The sequence below is a fragment of the Nomascus leucogenys genome, chromosome 18 (assembly GCF_006542625.1).
Source record: "Nomascus leucogenys isolate Asia chromosome 18, Asia_NLE_v1, whole genome shotgun sequence".
Taxonomy (NCBI): Eukaryota; Metazoa; Chordata; class Mammalia; order Primates; family Hylobatidae; genus Nomascus; species Nomascus leucogenys.
In genome coordinates, this window is record NC_044398.1 from 61,193,913 (window position 1) to 61,211,030 (window position 17,118).

At 40.7% G+C, this 17,118-nt stretch overlaps 1 protein-coding gene across 2 annotated transcripts; it reads right to left on the reverse strand.

The window, feature by feature from the left end:
* Window positions 1–4,134: 4,134 nt before the first annotated feature.
* Window positions 4,135–13,127, reverse strand: TIFA (TRAF interacting protein with forkhead associated domain). 2 transcript variants are annotated; one of them, XM_030798099.1, is made up of 3 exons: window positions 12,849–12,919; window positions 11,370–11,430; window positions 4,142–5,649 (listed from the first exon to the last, which is right to left on the reverse strand). In XM_030798099.1, the coding sequence occupies exon 3, from the start codon at window positions 5,629–5,631 to the stop codon at window positions 5,074–5,076; it is 558 nt and encodes a 185-aa protein (XP_030653959.1). In that variant the 5' UTR covers window positions 5,632–5,649; window positions 11,370–11,430; window positions 12,849–12,919; the 3' UTR covers window positions 4,142–5,073. The 2 variants fall into 2 exon arrangements, with proteins under 2 accessions (XP_003269390.1, XP_030653959.1); XM_003269342.4 differs by lacking the exon at window positions 11,370–11,430 and having other exon boundaries at window positions 4,135–5,649; window positions 12,849–13,127.
* Between the last annotated feature and the right edge of the window lie 3,991 nt (window positions 13,128–17,118).

A 17,118-nucleotide genomic window follows, 5' to 3' on the forward strand; every position in this document is an offset into this window, starting at 1 on the left:
AATGATGTATTTTGGAATTATGCCTGCTTTTTTTTCAATAGATAAATATATTTTTCTAGCAGAGGCCAGAGGTTTTGTTTAACTAGGTAAACAAGTCCTAATCATAATTTCTTGAGAATACAGACATCTAAAAAAGATTTTATGTTAAATATGTAGTGTTTTCCTATCTTCATTTATTTGGTATTTCTGGTTAATTATCTGACAATAAGGGAGTTCACAAAAGAAATCTGAGATTCCACATTGAAATCCTAAATGAAAAACAACAACAACAATAACAATAAAAATGGAGAGAAACAGAATCCCTGCATCTGATTCATGAATCCTTAGGAAATATTAAAGGTGAAAATGAAATTAAATTTGGAAAATGATATTAAAAATTGTATGAGTATTATTATTGCAAATTTAAAGATTTATTTCCTCCTACCCAGATATAGTAATGTCCTCTGTAGTTCAGAAATCTTATATGAGACCATTAAAAATGAGGACCTAACTCTGCCCCATGCTACTCAGAGGAACATGTACTGTGTGTAAATGCTGTGGTAAGGAGACTACATACTTTATCTCAGTTGATATTCACAGAGACCCTATGAAGGAGGCACTGTTTAATCCTTGTTTTTCAAAAAAGGAATCTGAGTTATGTCAAATTACAGGAATGGTAGATAAACCCAAGCAGTATGACTCAGAGCCCACACTCAACACTGTACAATTATTTCCAGTAGAAATTAGGTCAGTATTGTTTTGAGAGTTTTGGGGGCTTCAGGAGATTTTTTTGCTTAGCTATTAAAAAGAGTGTGTCTAACCTGGGCGGGTGCAGTGGCTCATGCCTGTAATCCCAGCACTTTGGGAGGCCAAGACAGGCGGATCACCTGAGGTCAGGAGTTCAAGACCAGCCTGACCAACACGGAGAAATCCCATCTCTACTAAAAATACAAAATTAGCCAGGCGTGGTGGAGCATGCCTGTAATCCCAGCTACTCAGGAGGCTGAGGCAGGAGAATTGCTTGAACCCGGGAGGCGGAGGTTGCAGTGAGCCGAGATCACGCCATTGCACTCTAGCCTGGGCAACAAGAGCGAAGCTCTGACTCAAAAAAAAAAAAAAAAAAAAAAAAGTGTCTAACCTAACTTCGGAGGATTAAAAAACTTTAAAGACGCAGAAAGTGATATTATTATAAAAAGGCACTGTGAACTAAGGGGAAATTTCATTGTCACACCTTATTGTGACTGTCTAATCTCAGAAGTTTTCTGTTTTAAAATGTCACTGTTGAGTTAGCTCAGTTGATTGATCATAGTCACAGACTAAACTTCTTGTTCTACTCTTTTCCCCGCTTCTGACTACTGCACTTGAGTAGTCTTAAAAAAAAAAAAAAAAAAAAAAAAAAAAAAAAGTCACTGTCTTGATTTGGGCCTTCAAGCAGTTATTTTACTGATGCCACTAAGCAGGGCCAAACTGGTTCACCTCTAGTCCCTTGGTAGCCTTCCATCAGCAACAAAATTATGAAACCAGCAATAGAGCTGAAACTAATGCCATCCCAGTTTCTTCACCAGTGCTCCCAGCCCTAAGTTCATTGCTTAAGAGGTAAAGGACAAATAAGTATTTTCATGTAGGTTGAATAGGTTGGATCTGAGGACAACTCATACCAACTAGAAACCTATTAAATTCCACCCACTTTTCGTAGGGCTCATCTTGGTCACCAACCGAAATGGAGACTCTGATAGTTTCAGTCATGGTCCACTTAGTAAAATAATAACAATACCTGTTATCTTAACACAATAATATAAGGAACTAATTAAACAAGTGTTAGAGAATTGGAAACATCAAAAGAGCCAGGAGGTAACATAAAACCATCCACCACATATACACACACACAAAGTTAACAGTAGTTCTCTTCTGGTAGTAAGATTATGGCTAATTTTTCTACAAGGCATATATATTTATTTACGCATATAAATTTTTTTAATGTAAAGCTTAAGTGAACACATACCTGATCCCACCTCCATTAAAACAAATACCACCACTTATGTTAGAGTCTAACAGTAATACGTACTTTGCAGTCAGTTACTGCATTAGATAGTAGGAACAGAATTCTCTAGAAAATGGTTATACAACCATATGGCATATGAGATTTAACCATTGGAGTTGCAGGTTCAAGAACAGACTGCCAAGGATTCTAACACTGGCACCATTAATACACCTCTCTACCTAAAGAGCCCCAGAAAAATCACTTTCCAGGGACAAAGAAGTCCTTAAAGTGTATATGGAAGGTTTCACATCTTAGCTTCAGTACCTTGTATCAAACACCAATATTTTTGCCCCACCCCCACCCACCTGTGACCATTTTTTGAGAAAATGCTGTATCCACATGATCACTGACCAGAGTAGCCATTATATAATGTGACTGCATTACCTGAGACAAGTTGATTGGTGAAGGGGTGGGCACCTGACCCAAGCTGACCCGTCCCTGGAACTGAAATCAAGAGATCAGGTCTCTTTGGGGGATCAATAACGTGTAAAACGTGGGAGCTACAGGTGGCCATGGAGCCAATATGCATTGAGGGTCAGAGCCAGAGCGTTCGAATCCCACCTGAGGTCTGCTGCATTCCTTCCTCAGTTCTATGAAATATGGCAGCTTTCCTCTAACAACCCCGCTTTGGGGTTGGGTAGCTCAGGCAGAGATGCTAACTTTGTAATCAAAACAATTCTTAATACTAACCAATTGCTCTTTCATTATTAAAGCGTTCATTATTATTTACTACTGGAGTTGGGCTATGGAAAGTGTTTCTATTCTTCGGAGAACAATATAAACTTTTACCAACCCACTCTCTCCTTTGCCAATCTTTTAAGAAAAAAAATAGAAAAAAAATTTAATATTTCTCAAGTTGAACAAAACCCCTTCCAAGATTTACATTAGGAGAAATCATTATTCTGTACGAGATTTTTCTGGCCCTAAATATTACTTAACACATTGTTTGGATTCAATAACAATAATACACGAATCCCTTAATATTAAATTTATAACTTAGAAACACATTCATCAGCCTCAAAGACAAGAAACAGAGGTGAAAGTCTTCCAAAATAGTCAAAATGTGACAGTATACACACATTAAAGTATATACACTTCACTCATAGAATGCCTTTACCATGAGACGACACACTGTAAGCAATTCAAGCTGGGTGATCTGGCTGTAAATCCACATCAGACCAGAAGCTAAAATCCTAGAAAGAATCAATAGTAAATAACCTTATATTAAAGGGGGTACATTAGTTTTCTTTCTGCTGCTATAACAAATTACTGCGATTTAGTGGCTTACGACCAACACAAATTTATCATCATAAAGTTTTGTAAGTTAACAAGTCAAACATATTCTCACTAGACCAAAATCAAGGTGTCCACAAGACTTTGTTCCTTTCTGGATATTTCTTTGTCTTTTCTGGCTTCCAGATGTCCAATACACACTTTCCAGCTTCAAGAGACTGTCCACATTCCTTGGCTCATGACCTCCTTCCTCACAGCAACAGCAAGTCAAGTCTGTCTCACACCTCATCACGCTGACATCCTGATCTGCCTCTCTTCCACTTTTAAGGATCTGGTGATCAATTGGGCACACCCAGATAATCCAGCATAATCTATTTTACTTCCATCTGCAGCCTTCATTCCCCTTTGCCATGTGACAACACAGTTACAAGTTCTGGAGACTAGCATATGGACATCTAGACATCTTTGGATGGGCCATTACTCTGAGCATCACAGGGAATAAACAGGAAAACCAGACACAAGAACTCAGTCATTCAGGCCACTTTGTACAGGGACAAATATTTCACTCTACTGGAATAGTCCCAGGGCTGGGGAGTCGGGATTAGGGTGCTGGACATCACATACTACTGCCCGGGAATAGACTGATGGTATGAATCAAGATGAGATTTAAAGCCTCTTTTGGTAAGAGGCTGGAGGGTTCACAAAAGCATTTTTAAAAGGCTGTTACAAAAATATGGACCTCTTACTACAGGAAATTTCATTTACCTGGAAAATTGTACAGCAAGCCTCACTACCTGGCAATGCTACAATTTAACTTAACTGAATGGTTACTTCATCTACTTAACATCACTAGCTACCTTAGTTAAGATAAGTTGAATAAGTATCTTGAATAAAAAAATTTTTATTTAAGAACTGAAAAAGACTTTTTTGAAGTTAACATTTTAGAAATATTTAAGCGTTTATTATAAACATTCACATACATTTATCTATGTAAAGTGGCCCAAGAACAGTTCTTTCCCTTATTTAGAAAAAAATTCAAAGAAAATGGCTAATTAAACTTTGATTTTATTAGGTATATGGATACTATTAAAAAGGTGAATTCGTGAAATTTTAAAATTGTGTATAACACATAAAAGTCAAACTTCTAATTTGGTAAGTAAATAAACCTAAACTTAACACAGTGGTTCTTTAAAATGTTTAAATATTTGTCTTAGATGCTGAATATAGACAAAGAGAACTGTCATCTTAGGAGTAAACATACTATAATTCTGTAAAAAGAAATCATAGAAAAGTAAGATAGTATTTCTCAAATAAGTGCTCCCAAACTAAAACCACAGTGATGCACAGACACTAGCCTAGAACCTATTCCAGTGCTGCAAGTACTGACAGGCTGCAAACACCAGTAACAACCTGCCTGGAGCCTTGACCTTGAAAACAAATGGCTGTTGTGAAATGACGTGACCAAACCAAGAAATGGTTCCTTACAAAAACAAAGCAAAACGCAAGATGAAAATCAAGCAGAAAAAGAAAATAATATAATCTTATTTTGAGAACACGACTTCATCTCAAAGGATACTTTTTGCATATTAATCCTCACAGATGAGCACTTAAAATAATTTTGTGTAGATCCAGGAATACAACAGGTGACTAAGTTAACGACTAACACAATTTACAGACTTCAAAATGATAATACTGAATTCCAAATTTCACAGCATAACAGATGACTATAATATACTACCCCAATCAACTCTTATTTAGTGTCTATACAGCATCTACAGAGCTCTTCATTCTTCATGTTTCTCTTCTTAGACTTTCTGTGTTCATGACTCATTTTCATCCATTTCTGTCGGAGAACTGCTTTGGGAGGAGCAGAGCGAATAAGTGCCATACTCGGGTATGGGCCTGTGTGGTGGCCAGTCGTTTTCTTGCAAGAGTGATCTTGGAGATAAAATAAATTGAGTCTCAAAAAATTCCAATGACTCGCCATCTTCCTTCTCCATCAGAAACTGATACTCTCCGAATCTGACCATGCACCTGTATGGCAGGTCCATTTTATTTAGGTAGCCCAGCTCTCTGCTGTCCACGATCAGATTGGTCTTTTTACTCATATTTTTTATTTCAAAGGAGAGAACTGAGCTGTTGAATTTTTTAAACAGCTGCAGAGAAAACTGAACTCGGGAAACCTGTTTGTCCTGAAAAGTATAATGACAGATGCTGGAATTTCGACCAAATTTCACCACTTCACTGGAAGGGAGTTTCTCTCTGTTAAAAAACCTTATTGACTGAAATATTCCACACTGCAACTGGCCAGGGTGGTAAACCGTCATCTGGAGACAAGTTACTGTCTCTTCTGTGTCAGCATCTTCAAAACTGTTCATGATGTGCACAGGGCCCACCTGCAATAATTAAATTACCATGTTAGTTTCTGCTTATGCTTGAGGCATTGAGAACTTTGATTCTAACGTTTTGAGGAACATCACCTGATAGGCAATTTATTTGGACTTTAAGAAAACAATACATAGATAATACTTTCAGTGAACTAGTAGATATGTGAAATCTTATACCAAGCCCTATAAAATTGCTACACTAGCTTCTCCTATCTTTTTCATTTCTAGTTTGACTATAACACCATACATAAAATGCAGACAATAACAAAGAATGATTTTTGATAATAAAATGATTTGAGGGAAGCATAAAGAAACCTCAGTTCCTCTTTCACCTAAATAGAGTGACTCGAGTCCAGAGAAAATATGACAGGTGTACTTTAAAAAGAAAATTAGGAAATAAAAAATCTCTTTGGTTTGAACACCTTCAGAGGATATATACATAAAGAAAACATACAGTTTATTAACTGGATTATAATTATATTATGAATTGTGAAACCTGGCTAAGAAAGAAATTTAATAGTTACAAACAAACAATTGCAACATTTATCCTTTATATCCACACTTTGATTTCTAACAGGTAAATGATTAAAAATAGTAAATGCTTTAAATGGTTATTTTATTCTATAATTTCAAATTTTAGACATTACTTTTAAGAATATAAGTCTCCATGAGTTGGTTCTAATTATCACAGCCTGCACTGGTATCAGAATTGTTTATTTTTGTCAGTGGTACCCAATGACTGCATGGACAAACTGTCATTAACTACAAATAGCACAGTCTAACTGTTGTTAACCACATCCCTTGAGAGCCAGTGGCCTGAGGTACCCTCCACCTACACTTCACTTCATATATCTTTGGTAATTAGTACAGTACTTAAAAGCAGTATAACAGGACAGGAGAAATAGCTACTAAAATTTTTGTGAAGTTACTTCAACAGAGAATTGCCATTTTAAAACTAATTTAATTTTTTAAAAGTGCATGTACATGATTTTAAAATTCAAACACTAACAAAGGATTTAAAAAACAAGTATTTCTCCCCCACCTGAACTCTTTGTCTTTCTCTCCTAGAGTACAACCACTGTAAAAGCTACTTTTATCCTTACAGAAGTTTTCTTTACATAACCAGCATAACTATGTGTGTACACTCTCACACACAGAAACACACATACAAGCACATTTCTCCACAGAGAAAAAAAAATTCCTACACAAATAGAAACATGCTATATTTAGTTCTGAACCTTTCTTTGTTCTTCTTCTTCTTTTTTTTTTTTTTTTTTTTTTTGAGACAGGTCTCTGTCGCCTAGGCTGGAGCGCAATGGCGCAATCTCAGCTCATTGCAAACTCCACCTCCCAGGTTCAAGCAGTTCTCCTGCCTCAACCTCCCTGAGTAGCTGGGATTACAGAAACGCACCACCACACGCGGCTAATTTTTGTATTTTTAGTAGAGACAGAGTTTCGCCATGTTAGCCAAGCTGCTCTCAAAACTCCTGAGCTCAGGTGATTCACCTGCCTCGCCCTCCAAAAAATGCTGAGATTACAGGCGTGAGCCACTATGCCTGACCAATTTTTCAATTAATAATACATATGGGTGATGATTTTCCCATATCTACACTTACAAATATACCTCATTCTTTAACAGCTGCACAGAATTCTGTAACTGTAGCACGGCGAGAAGTTACACCAGTACCCAGAGAGATGCTGAGTGCCGCCTGCATTCCTTAGATGACTCTCCCTTGCTGCGGCTACCGGACACTGTCCGCTTATACTGATTTGGGGTTTGGAGATAATCAGTCTTAAGTGAGATTGATTTGTAGTTTTATTGTTTTTTGTTTGCCCTTTATATTAGATGTTGGCATCAAAATTATGCTGGTTTGAAATATAAAAAACAAAAACCAGAATATTTTCCTTCTCTTTCTATCTTGCTGGCATTTCCTTTTTTTTTTTTTTTTTTGGAGACAGCGTCTTGCTGTCACTGGAGTGCAGTGTGCAATGGCGTGATCTTGGCTCACTGCAACTTCTGCCTCCCAGGTTCAAGCAATTCTCCTGCCTCGGCCTCCCGAGTAGGTGGGATTACAAGTGTGCGCCACCACTTCCAGCTAATTTTTCATGTTTTAGTAGAGATGGGGTTTCACCATGATGCCCCGGCTGCTCTCGAACTCCTGAACTTAGGCAATCCACCCACCTCGGTCTCTCAAAGTGCTAGGATTACAGGCATGAACCACTGTTCCCAGCCCTGCTATTTACTTTTAAAATATAATCTTTCCTTCTGTTTTACAAAGTTTTGCTGCTGGGAATCAAACTCTCAATTTATTCAATTATCCAACAAATGACATAGCTAAGCAATACTTCTTTTCTATTGATTTGAAAACACATCTTCAGTTTTATTTTCATAATATATTTTTGAACATTATTGCATCATATTGCTCTACCCAAGCAGGCCACAGATGCCCAGCTATAAGCAGAAAAATTGAGAAAAATCCTCAAAATCCTGTGCCAGGGGTGGTAAAACTTACTATGAAACCAAAGTCAGCAAGAATTAACACACAATGGGTAGAACTGGTTAATCCATCTTACACTGTGATTTGAAGACACTGTAATTGTGATAATAAAGTCTCATTATTCAGGAAGCAGACAGCATCAAAGAATAATTATAAGTCATGGGATGATGCATTAGCAGTCGACAAGAAAAGCATTTGCTATTAACAAGAGCCTGAAAAGAAGCGTCAGAAATCTGTAAGTGATCTCCAGCTTTATTTACTATATGCTGCCATCAATCTAGTTCATTCTTGGACTTCAGGCAATAAGAATTCCAAAAGGAGAACTGGATTAAAAACCATGGTGTATTTTGGATATAAATAGTCTTTTGGTAACATCCAAATTTTGTTTTTGTATGCTTTATATAAGCTATTACTTTATAATTCAGTCTTCTGAGAAAATCAACCACAAGAAAAGCTTACCCCATATAGGTTCTTATACTCAGTCCCTAGGACAGATATATTATCCACTGTTAGAGAGAAAAAATGGCATTCTGGTTTATACCTCAGTGGCTATGAGTGTCTTGGTGTAGATCAATTATCTGGGTTTGATGAATCTCTGGGTTCACAATTGTGAACTCCATCCAACAAACACTGAGGTAGACTGCATTAGTGTCAAATATTTTCTACCCCATCCTTGCAGGCCTGTCCCTACCAGTTCTGCCCCTTTAAAATGATGATCCACTTCATTAACAACCACATCAATGAAACATGAATGGCAGTGATGCAGAAACTTACTTCCAAGCAGAAACTTAAAAGCTGCTGTGTAGTTCCACCTTCCCTCTTTCTTTTGTCAAAACATCAGCAGTTCCCACAAGGAGCAGCTCAGTCTGGGTCCCAGAGGGAAGAGCCGAAGACAGATACATAAAGGACAGGTAATATTAGCAAAAAAATCAACCCTTCTTCCAATAAGCCACTAAGTTTTTGAGGTCATTTGTTACTGCACTGTATCAGAGCCTCAGCTGATGGATGCATTCACCTATCTTATGAAGGTATAAAGCCACAGCAAACTCTGACAGTGATATGGTTTGGCTGTGTCCCCACCCCAGTCTCATCTTGAATTATAGCTCCCACGATTCCCACATGTGGAAGGGACCTGATGGGAGGTAATTGAATCATGGGGATAGGTCTTTCCCATGCTGTTCTTGTGATAGTGAATAAGTCTCATGAGATCTGATGGTTTTATAAGGGGGAGTTTCCCTGCACAAGCTCTCTCTTTGCCTGCTGCCATCCATGTAAGATGTGACTTGCTCCTCCTTGCCTTCTGCCACGATTGTGAGGCTTCCCCAGCCATGTGGAACTGTGAGTCCATTAAATCTCTTTCCTGTATAAATTACCCAGTCTCAGGTATGTCTTTATTAGCAGTGTGAGAACAAACTAATACAGACAGGAATAAGGGTTATTACTTATTTCATGCCTTTCATGTGCCAGGCAGACTGCTAAATCCCTGACACACTGTAACCAAGTACCTCCATTTTTCTAAGTCATAGTTTAATTTTTTATTTTCTCTTTTCCCCTTCCCCCTATGCCCCGCTTCCTACTTAGACCTTCAGAAATGCAAATGTAACCTTTCACCTCTCCTGACCAGAAATTCCCTACAGGGCAGGTATATCTAACTACGTGCTCCAAGACAACCTTAACTTTGATCTCCCTTGGAGAGTTGACAGTCGATTTGCAGACCAAAGCATGTCCCCACAGAACTCTCACCTCCAGGATGTGGCCTCTGAACTCACACCTACTACGAGGGCAAGGTGAGAGTATGCCCACTTGGCCACTTATATAACTTATATTTCTGCCCAGAAAGGTGCCAACTCAACTGTCTGGTAGATGAAGCACCAGGGAACCGGGGGACCCCCTGCTCTGGCTCACTTTCCACTCTACTTTATAAAAGAGGCCCACTTTCTGCTCCAAAAGTGAAGCAGCACATTCTGGGTGTGGATAAAGGCAGGACGTTTTGTGCCCCTTTCTCCAAGCTAGCTTAGGAATTCACTTTTTTTTTGTACCAGACCTCACTCTTGTTCATTGGACTCTGCATGCAGCAGGCAACTAACATGCTTTTTGGTGACAACAGGTCATCTAATTTTCAAAATAACCCTGTGAATCACTGCTTCACTGATGAGGGAGCTAAATCTCAGAGGGTTTAAAAACCAGCCCAGATCATAAATCCAATGTCAAAGACAGGACTCAAACTCTAATGCATCCTCTCTTAACCACTACAAACACTGTCTCCCTGGTTACCAGTTACTTCACAAACTTTAGCAGTTAACCTGCAGAGAAGGGGGACATAAAGGTGTGTGGGCTACAACCAGCAAGGCACCAAATAAGAATCTAATACTGGGGAAGGAAATATGCCATTAGTGCTACCTCATAGGAGGAACAGGCTCTGAGGCACCAGGTTACTGTGAATATCAGTTATCCATAAGCCTGGGTATATAAATGTTAGCATGGACCTAGTAGTCATCGGTAATTGTGGCAGGTTGTTTGGAGACCATGTTGATCTCTGACCTCAAGGAACTTAGAAACGAATCCATTTGTTTATCCTCAAAGCCACAAGGTCCCTCTACAAAGTGGCCTGAACATTGTTACATTTCAGAGTGGTCAGCAGAGAAACAGGAAAGACAGAAGCTGACAATTAAAATAATATACTTAAAATTGTTAGATTTTAAAAAATCACTGGTGCACATTTGCTCAAAACAGCATTTTGAAATCTGTTAGCCATGTTATCAAAGAAACAGGGCAACAATGATTTTATATAGTGATAACAATGGTTACCTCTGGAGACAGAAACTGGGGGCCCGGGATAGGAAGGAGACTTGCTCTCCACTGCACACACACTCTATACCTTTGGAATTTTATACCACATGCACTTCAATATGTATTCAAACACTTAACAAATATTTTCTTTACAAAATCACCAACGCTCTGATTTTTATGGAATTGACAGTGGTTGGAGATTAGCAAAGTATTATTAAAGGGGTAGACTGTGATATCTGACATGGAAAAGTTGTAAAACGCTGATTAATATCTGACAAACAGTAATATCTGTGTTAACAAAGGAAATACGATAAATATAGAAATAAAAATAAGCACTGCAGTTGGGAACTCTGTCTCTGAAAGCTGAATACAGAAGGCATAGATGCTGCATTCTTGAGTGTCCAGCTCTTCTGTGCTGGACATCAGGATGTATACACTTACCTGGGAGGCTTAGAGCTGGGAAGAGAAGAGTTAGATCCAGGGCAAGGCTTCTGACTCCTCTCTGGGGAAAGAAGAATGGATACGTGTAGAGGTGTTATGTGCAAAAACAGCACCTCCACCTCTGCTACCGTCCCTGCAACACAACACACACACACACACACACGTACACACACACTCACTAAGGTCCTGCAAAGCCCGTGAAGAGAAGTACTACCTCTCCTTGCCAAAGGGTGTTCGGCCTTAAAATGTCATAAACAAAAAGATATACAGAAATATTTTCGCTAAAAGGACCCAGGTGTCTAAGCAGTTTAACAGAAAGCTTGGCACCCCTGGGTGGTCATGCATGCCAACAAGATTTCTCATGCTTTCAGAAGTCTATTTTTTAAAACAGGATTGACTATACTAATGGGGTCTGCTCTGGATGGTGAAAATGTTTACTTTCATTTCCCCCCAACCCCCTCACCTCCCCAGTTCTCCCTGAATATATTCTCAAGAAAGAGCATGTCTTTGGGTGGTTGCAAGTAGGAAGTTTCAAGGCTTTTCTCCCTAATGAATACCGAACACTGAGCACACAGGAGGGGAACAGAAACTTGGAAGCAGAGCAAAGGACCAAGTTATCCTCCTGCCTAACCCTGCTCAGCAGGATCACCCTGAAGTGTGGCTCTGAAGACATTTGTGAACTCTGGCACAGCTGTTTGGCAGAATTAACACTAAAGCCACAGGTCTTGCAAACACAAAGAATCAAAAAAAAAAAAAAGTGAAAACCAAACAGCAGGAGGAAACCCTTAGGAAAGCTCGGTGTCTTTCAGACATGAAATTTTCGTTCTCCCACTCTACTTGACTGGCCTGACCCGGGATACAGTCCCACTTCCCGGTGGCTGCGGACATCCGCAGTGAGGCTTAGTGTGGATTTTGGCTTCAGAGGATTTGGGAAATTCCACCTTTCAATCTGAAATCTGGGGAAAGTCCCAGAAAACAACGGATTACTATATTTCTCTCACGAACCAGACTGAAGCAAGGAGTCAGGTCTAGGACCAAGGACCTCGGCACTCCAGAGAGCCCAGGGCCCCTCAGAAAGGTCAAGCTTGGCCACCGAGAGCGTGGGGCCGTGGCAGTTGGCAAGGGTGGGGTCACGCACAACTGCTCTGGAGCCACAATGCATAAATGGCATTCGTTTTTGTTTTCTGATTAGAAAAACGTTACAAAGAATACCAAAGTACAGAGAAAACACACCCCTATCTCCAATGTTTCCTCGTTTATGTAAATATTCTCATATTTTATAAAACAGGGAGGTGCTGTCTATAATTTTTGCAGGCTTTCCTTAGCATATGGTGAGCGTGTGCCAGGTGAGCAGGAGCGGCGGGGGATGACTTCCGATCCGACAACCCCAAAATCTCCTGGACAAAGCTTCTGTGTTTGCGGGATAAACAGAAAAGGGCCAGTCCCCACCTCACCCCCAGCCCGCCGCCCCGCAAGTACCTGGGGCTGGGGAGTCCGTGAACTCTCCTGAGCTGTTCGGCTCTCCCGGCTCAGAGCGAGGGGAATCGAGGAGACTGGGCACAGGCTGGCGGTGGGCGCCCGGCCGCTGCTCCTCCGCGCGGGCAGGTGTGAGCCCTGGGGTGCGGGGAACCGAGCCAGGGACCGGGGAGCCGAGCCAGGGACCAGGGACTGCGAGCCGCCGATCCTCCCGCGCTCCCGCGCGCGCGGCCTCACTTCCCACTGGCTGGCAGAGCACTTCCTCTCGCGCCCGGGGACTTTGTAAAGCGCGCAGCTGAGGCGCGGAGGTTTTCAGGCCCCGCCCGCCCCACTCGCGCTCCCGCCCCTTCCTTCCTCACGAGGTGACCCGACAGCTGGCGCCTTTCTCACGAGGCACCCAGCCCCGTCGCCGCCTCTCTCAGTTCTCTGGCAGGGTTTGGTGCGCGGTTCACCGACCCGGACCGCGCCTTCCCAAACGAGTGGCCTCTCCGGAGAGCCCGATTGGCGGGCTAGAGAAAAGAAGGGAACTGGATCACTTCAGCATTAAGGGGGACTTTTCCCCAAAATGAGTGTTGCCCCAAGGCAAGGCGGGGAGTTGAACTAATCTTTCGGTGACTCCAAGGATACAAGCAAGCCAGTGCGTGGCATGCACGAGCTCCTTCTAATCATCGCAGTCCCCCTTACACATGAGTAAACTGAGGCTCAGAGAATGGTGGAGTGTGGCGAGCAGAAGTGGAATTTTTTTTTTCTTTTTTTCTTTTTTTTTTGAGACGAGTCTCACCGTGTCGCCCATGCTGGAGTGCAGTGGTGCGATCTCGGCTCACTGCAACCTCTGCCTCCCGCAGAGGCGGGATTTGAACTTGCTCCAGGTTGCCCTCACCTTACACCCAGCAGAGCAGTCCAGTCGCTTTCTCTCCTGCCGCTTCCATCGGAATGGACATCCAGAGTCCACAAGTAAAAGCTGGTACATGATGAAATGGGAAACACCTCTCAGGAGTCCTTCATAGCTTAGAATAAGGTAATACTACTTTTCTGTCTCAGTGAAAAGGTTTGGAATGACCTAAGTGTGAAGAACCTAAGAAGAGTAGGTGTCAAGAGAGGATAGACCTGGGCGCTGTGTCTCACACCTGTAATCCCAGCACTTTGGGAGGCTGAGGTGGGCGGATCACAAGGTCAGGAGTTCGAGACCAGCCTGGCCAACATGACGAAACTCTATCTCTACTAAAAATGCAAAAATTAGCTGGGCTTGGTGGTGGGTGCCTGTAATCCCAACTACTCGGGAGGCTGAGGCAGGAGAATCACTTGAATCAGGGAGGCGGAGGTTGCAGTGAGCCCAGGATGGTGCCATTGCACTCCAGTCTGGGCAACAGAGTGAGACTCTGTTTAAAAAAAAAAAGAGAGAGAGAGAGAGAGGATAGACACTGTAGAGACCAGCGATCCCTGTTGGGAACTGGTGTCATGGAAGACTTTTTCCACAGACTGGGGTGGGGGCCACGGAAGATCGTTTCAGGATGATTCAAGCCCATTTCATTTATTGTGCACTTTATTTCTATTATTATTGCATTGTAATATATAATGAGATAGTTATACAACTCACCATAATGTCGAATCAGTGGAAGTCCTGAGCTTGTTTTCATGCAACTAGATGGACACATTTGGGGGTGATGGGAGACAGTGACAGATCATCAGGCATTAGATTCTCATAAGAAGCCAGCAGCCTAGGTCCCTCCCATGAGCAGGGTTCCTGCTCCTATAAGAATCTAATGCCCCAGTGATCTGGCAGGAAACAGAGCTCAGGCAGTAACACAGGTGATGGTTAGCAGCTGTAAATACAGATGAAGCTTCGCTTGCTGGCCCTGAACTCACCTCCTGCTTTGCCGCTGGGTTCCTAACAGTCCATGGACCACTGCGAGTCCATGGCCCAGAGGTTGGGGACCCTTGCCATAGAAATAGAAAGAAGACTGAGGATAGATAGAGGAAGGAGGACAAGACTTGGCTTGGCTGAGATCATAGTGGCCTACTTCTTCGCATGGGAAACCAAATTCTGATGATGGAAATGAGTGGAAGCCCCTTGTCTGTGTTCTGTCCTTGAGTTCAGGAGAGTTGCTTGTTTGTGGATCAGTTTCACTGGCAATAAAATGACATTGATGTCCACCTGATAAAGAGGTTCTATGGGTGCAGTTAAGTTTTGAACTGTGTCAGAGCTAGGTATAATGAAGTACAGTGACTGTGGGGAAAGAAGGGTACATTTACATGTGAGGCAGATTCCCGTAAGGGCTGCAATTTTGTTAATCATCAACATTTATTATTTCTTCTCTAGAAGTGACAGTCAGGGTACCTTCTCTCAGCTGATGAACATGACAGCAGGTGGAAGATAAGACATGCTATCTGATTATGTCAGTGAACTCATACTATAGAACAGTATTATCAGAATTGGAGTTTCCAATCCCTAATTTGAAAACTGACAAAAGGCCCAGAAAATTTCTAAAAGCTTGAATAAGGCCAGAGCACAAAAAAAAAGTGACTATTTCTGTACTTTCAATTTATTAAGTTTTCTGAAAATCACCAGGGGACATTTGCAAAAGAAGCAATTTTAAGTCACTCATATCTAAATTAGGCAAAGTAATTTGTAATGTGGGCTTTATTATTGTTTCTGTTTGCATAAAACCATTAAAAATGATTATTTTTAATGAAGAGATTATTTTACAGTTTTACTACAGATTTTACTTGTTTTATTTTTATTCAAGATCGAAGTTTAAACAAATAGAGTAATGATAGCTTTTCTAGAAAAACATGAACATCATTCTTTGATAATGAAAATGTATTTACTGTTAAAGAAACACAGTAGGAATTTTAATTAGGCAATGAAAGGTACTAGACGTTTCAGGAAGGGGTTTATACAAATATCCACATCTCAGGCTATTATTTCTCTTAAAACAAGCAAATTACTAAAGTCTGAAAGTACTTCGTCCAAAGTTACATCAGACTGAGGAAATGTAAGTGTGTGCCTTCCAGTGTGTGCCACTGTTACAAATATGCTAATGAGAACACAGCAGCTGGAAATCACCTTTGAGGCCCTCTTATTGCGGTTTTTCTTTTTGAAAAGAAAAACCAAAAAACAAAAATATTTTTGTTTCAATGTGATGTGTCATTTTGATAAATTCATTGTCTGATCCTGACATAGCCTTAAAGTGTGAAACTTTCTCTTGCACATAGAACTGCTCATGGGCTGCCAACATCTTTTAAATTAGACAGATGCAGTTAAACTCTCCTGTGAATTCAACAGGATTTTAAACTTGGTTAACCTCACTTGCTACAACCAAGTGCCCTGAGTGGTGTTAGGGTTATAGGAAGTAACATAAATGCTTTCAGGAAAAAATTACAAGAAACCCTTCAGGGAAATGACTATCCTAAAAGTTGGGCTAGGATTGTATTCAAAGTAGACGAAAACAGTAGGCACGTGTTATTGATACAGAAAGGAGGGATTTACTGTTTTAATTACCCATGACTCATCATTTAATTTGAAAATAACATAAAATGCCCATAATCCGTTATATTTCTATCCAGCTTTGAACAATTTGAAATTTCTAAATTATATTAATGTTTAAAAAAATTAAAAATTTATCTTGGCTCTCCTATTCAATTGATGGCATGCCATCACTTCCTCTTATCATCATCCCCCATCCCCATGACATGGGTCAACATAATTTCTAATTAAGTTACTTGGTTGTTTGGAAATACAAAGTTTTTCCGTGGCAAGAATCTTAGGAGTTTTAGATATTTTTGCTAGCCCATAATTAAGATGATGTACATAAATGCCTACTGTATGTTATTTAACATAAAAAATAAAAGCAGCTAATTTGTGGTAATACAATCACACCATGTAAAAAAAAAAGGTGCATGTTTGTATTACTTGCTGATAAATGAATTATATGACCTTGCTTTCTGTCCAAGGCATTCTAAGCACCTGAGACCCACACTTGTCTAACTCTCCCCTGTCCAGCCCTGACGTTTACATTACGTGCAGCTCAGCCCAAGTGTGTCTCACCGCCTCATGGTGGATGCTCTCTGCTAACATGTGAAAACATTTAGAATCACCTGAGATAGCTGACCTAAATCGTTTTCCACTAGTTCCTAAATGAGGGACAGGCGGCAGCCCAAATCTCTTCCTCTTCCCTGTTCTTGAAGTCAAGTGACCACAATTAAAATTAACAACTTAAAGCTGAGCCCAGTGGCTCACGCCTGTAATCCCAGCATTTTGGGAGGCCAAGGC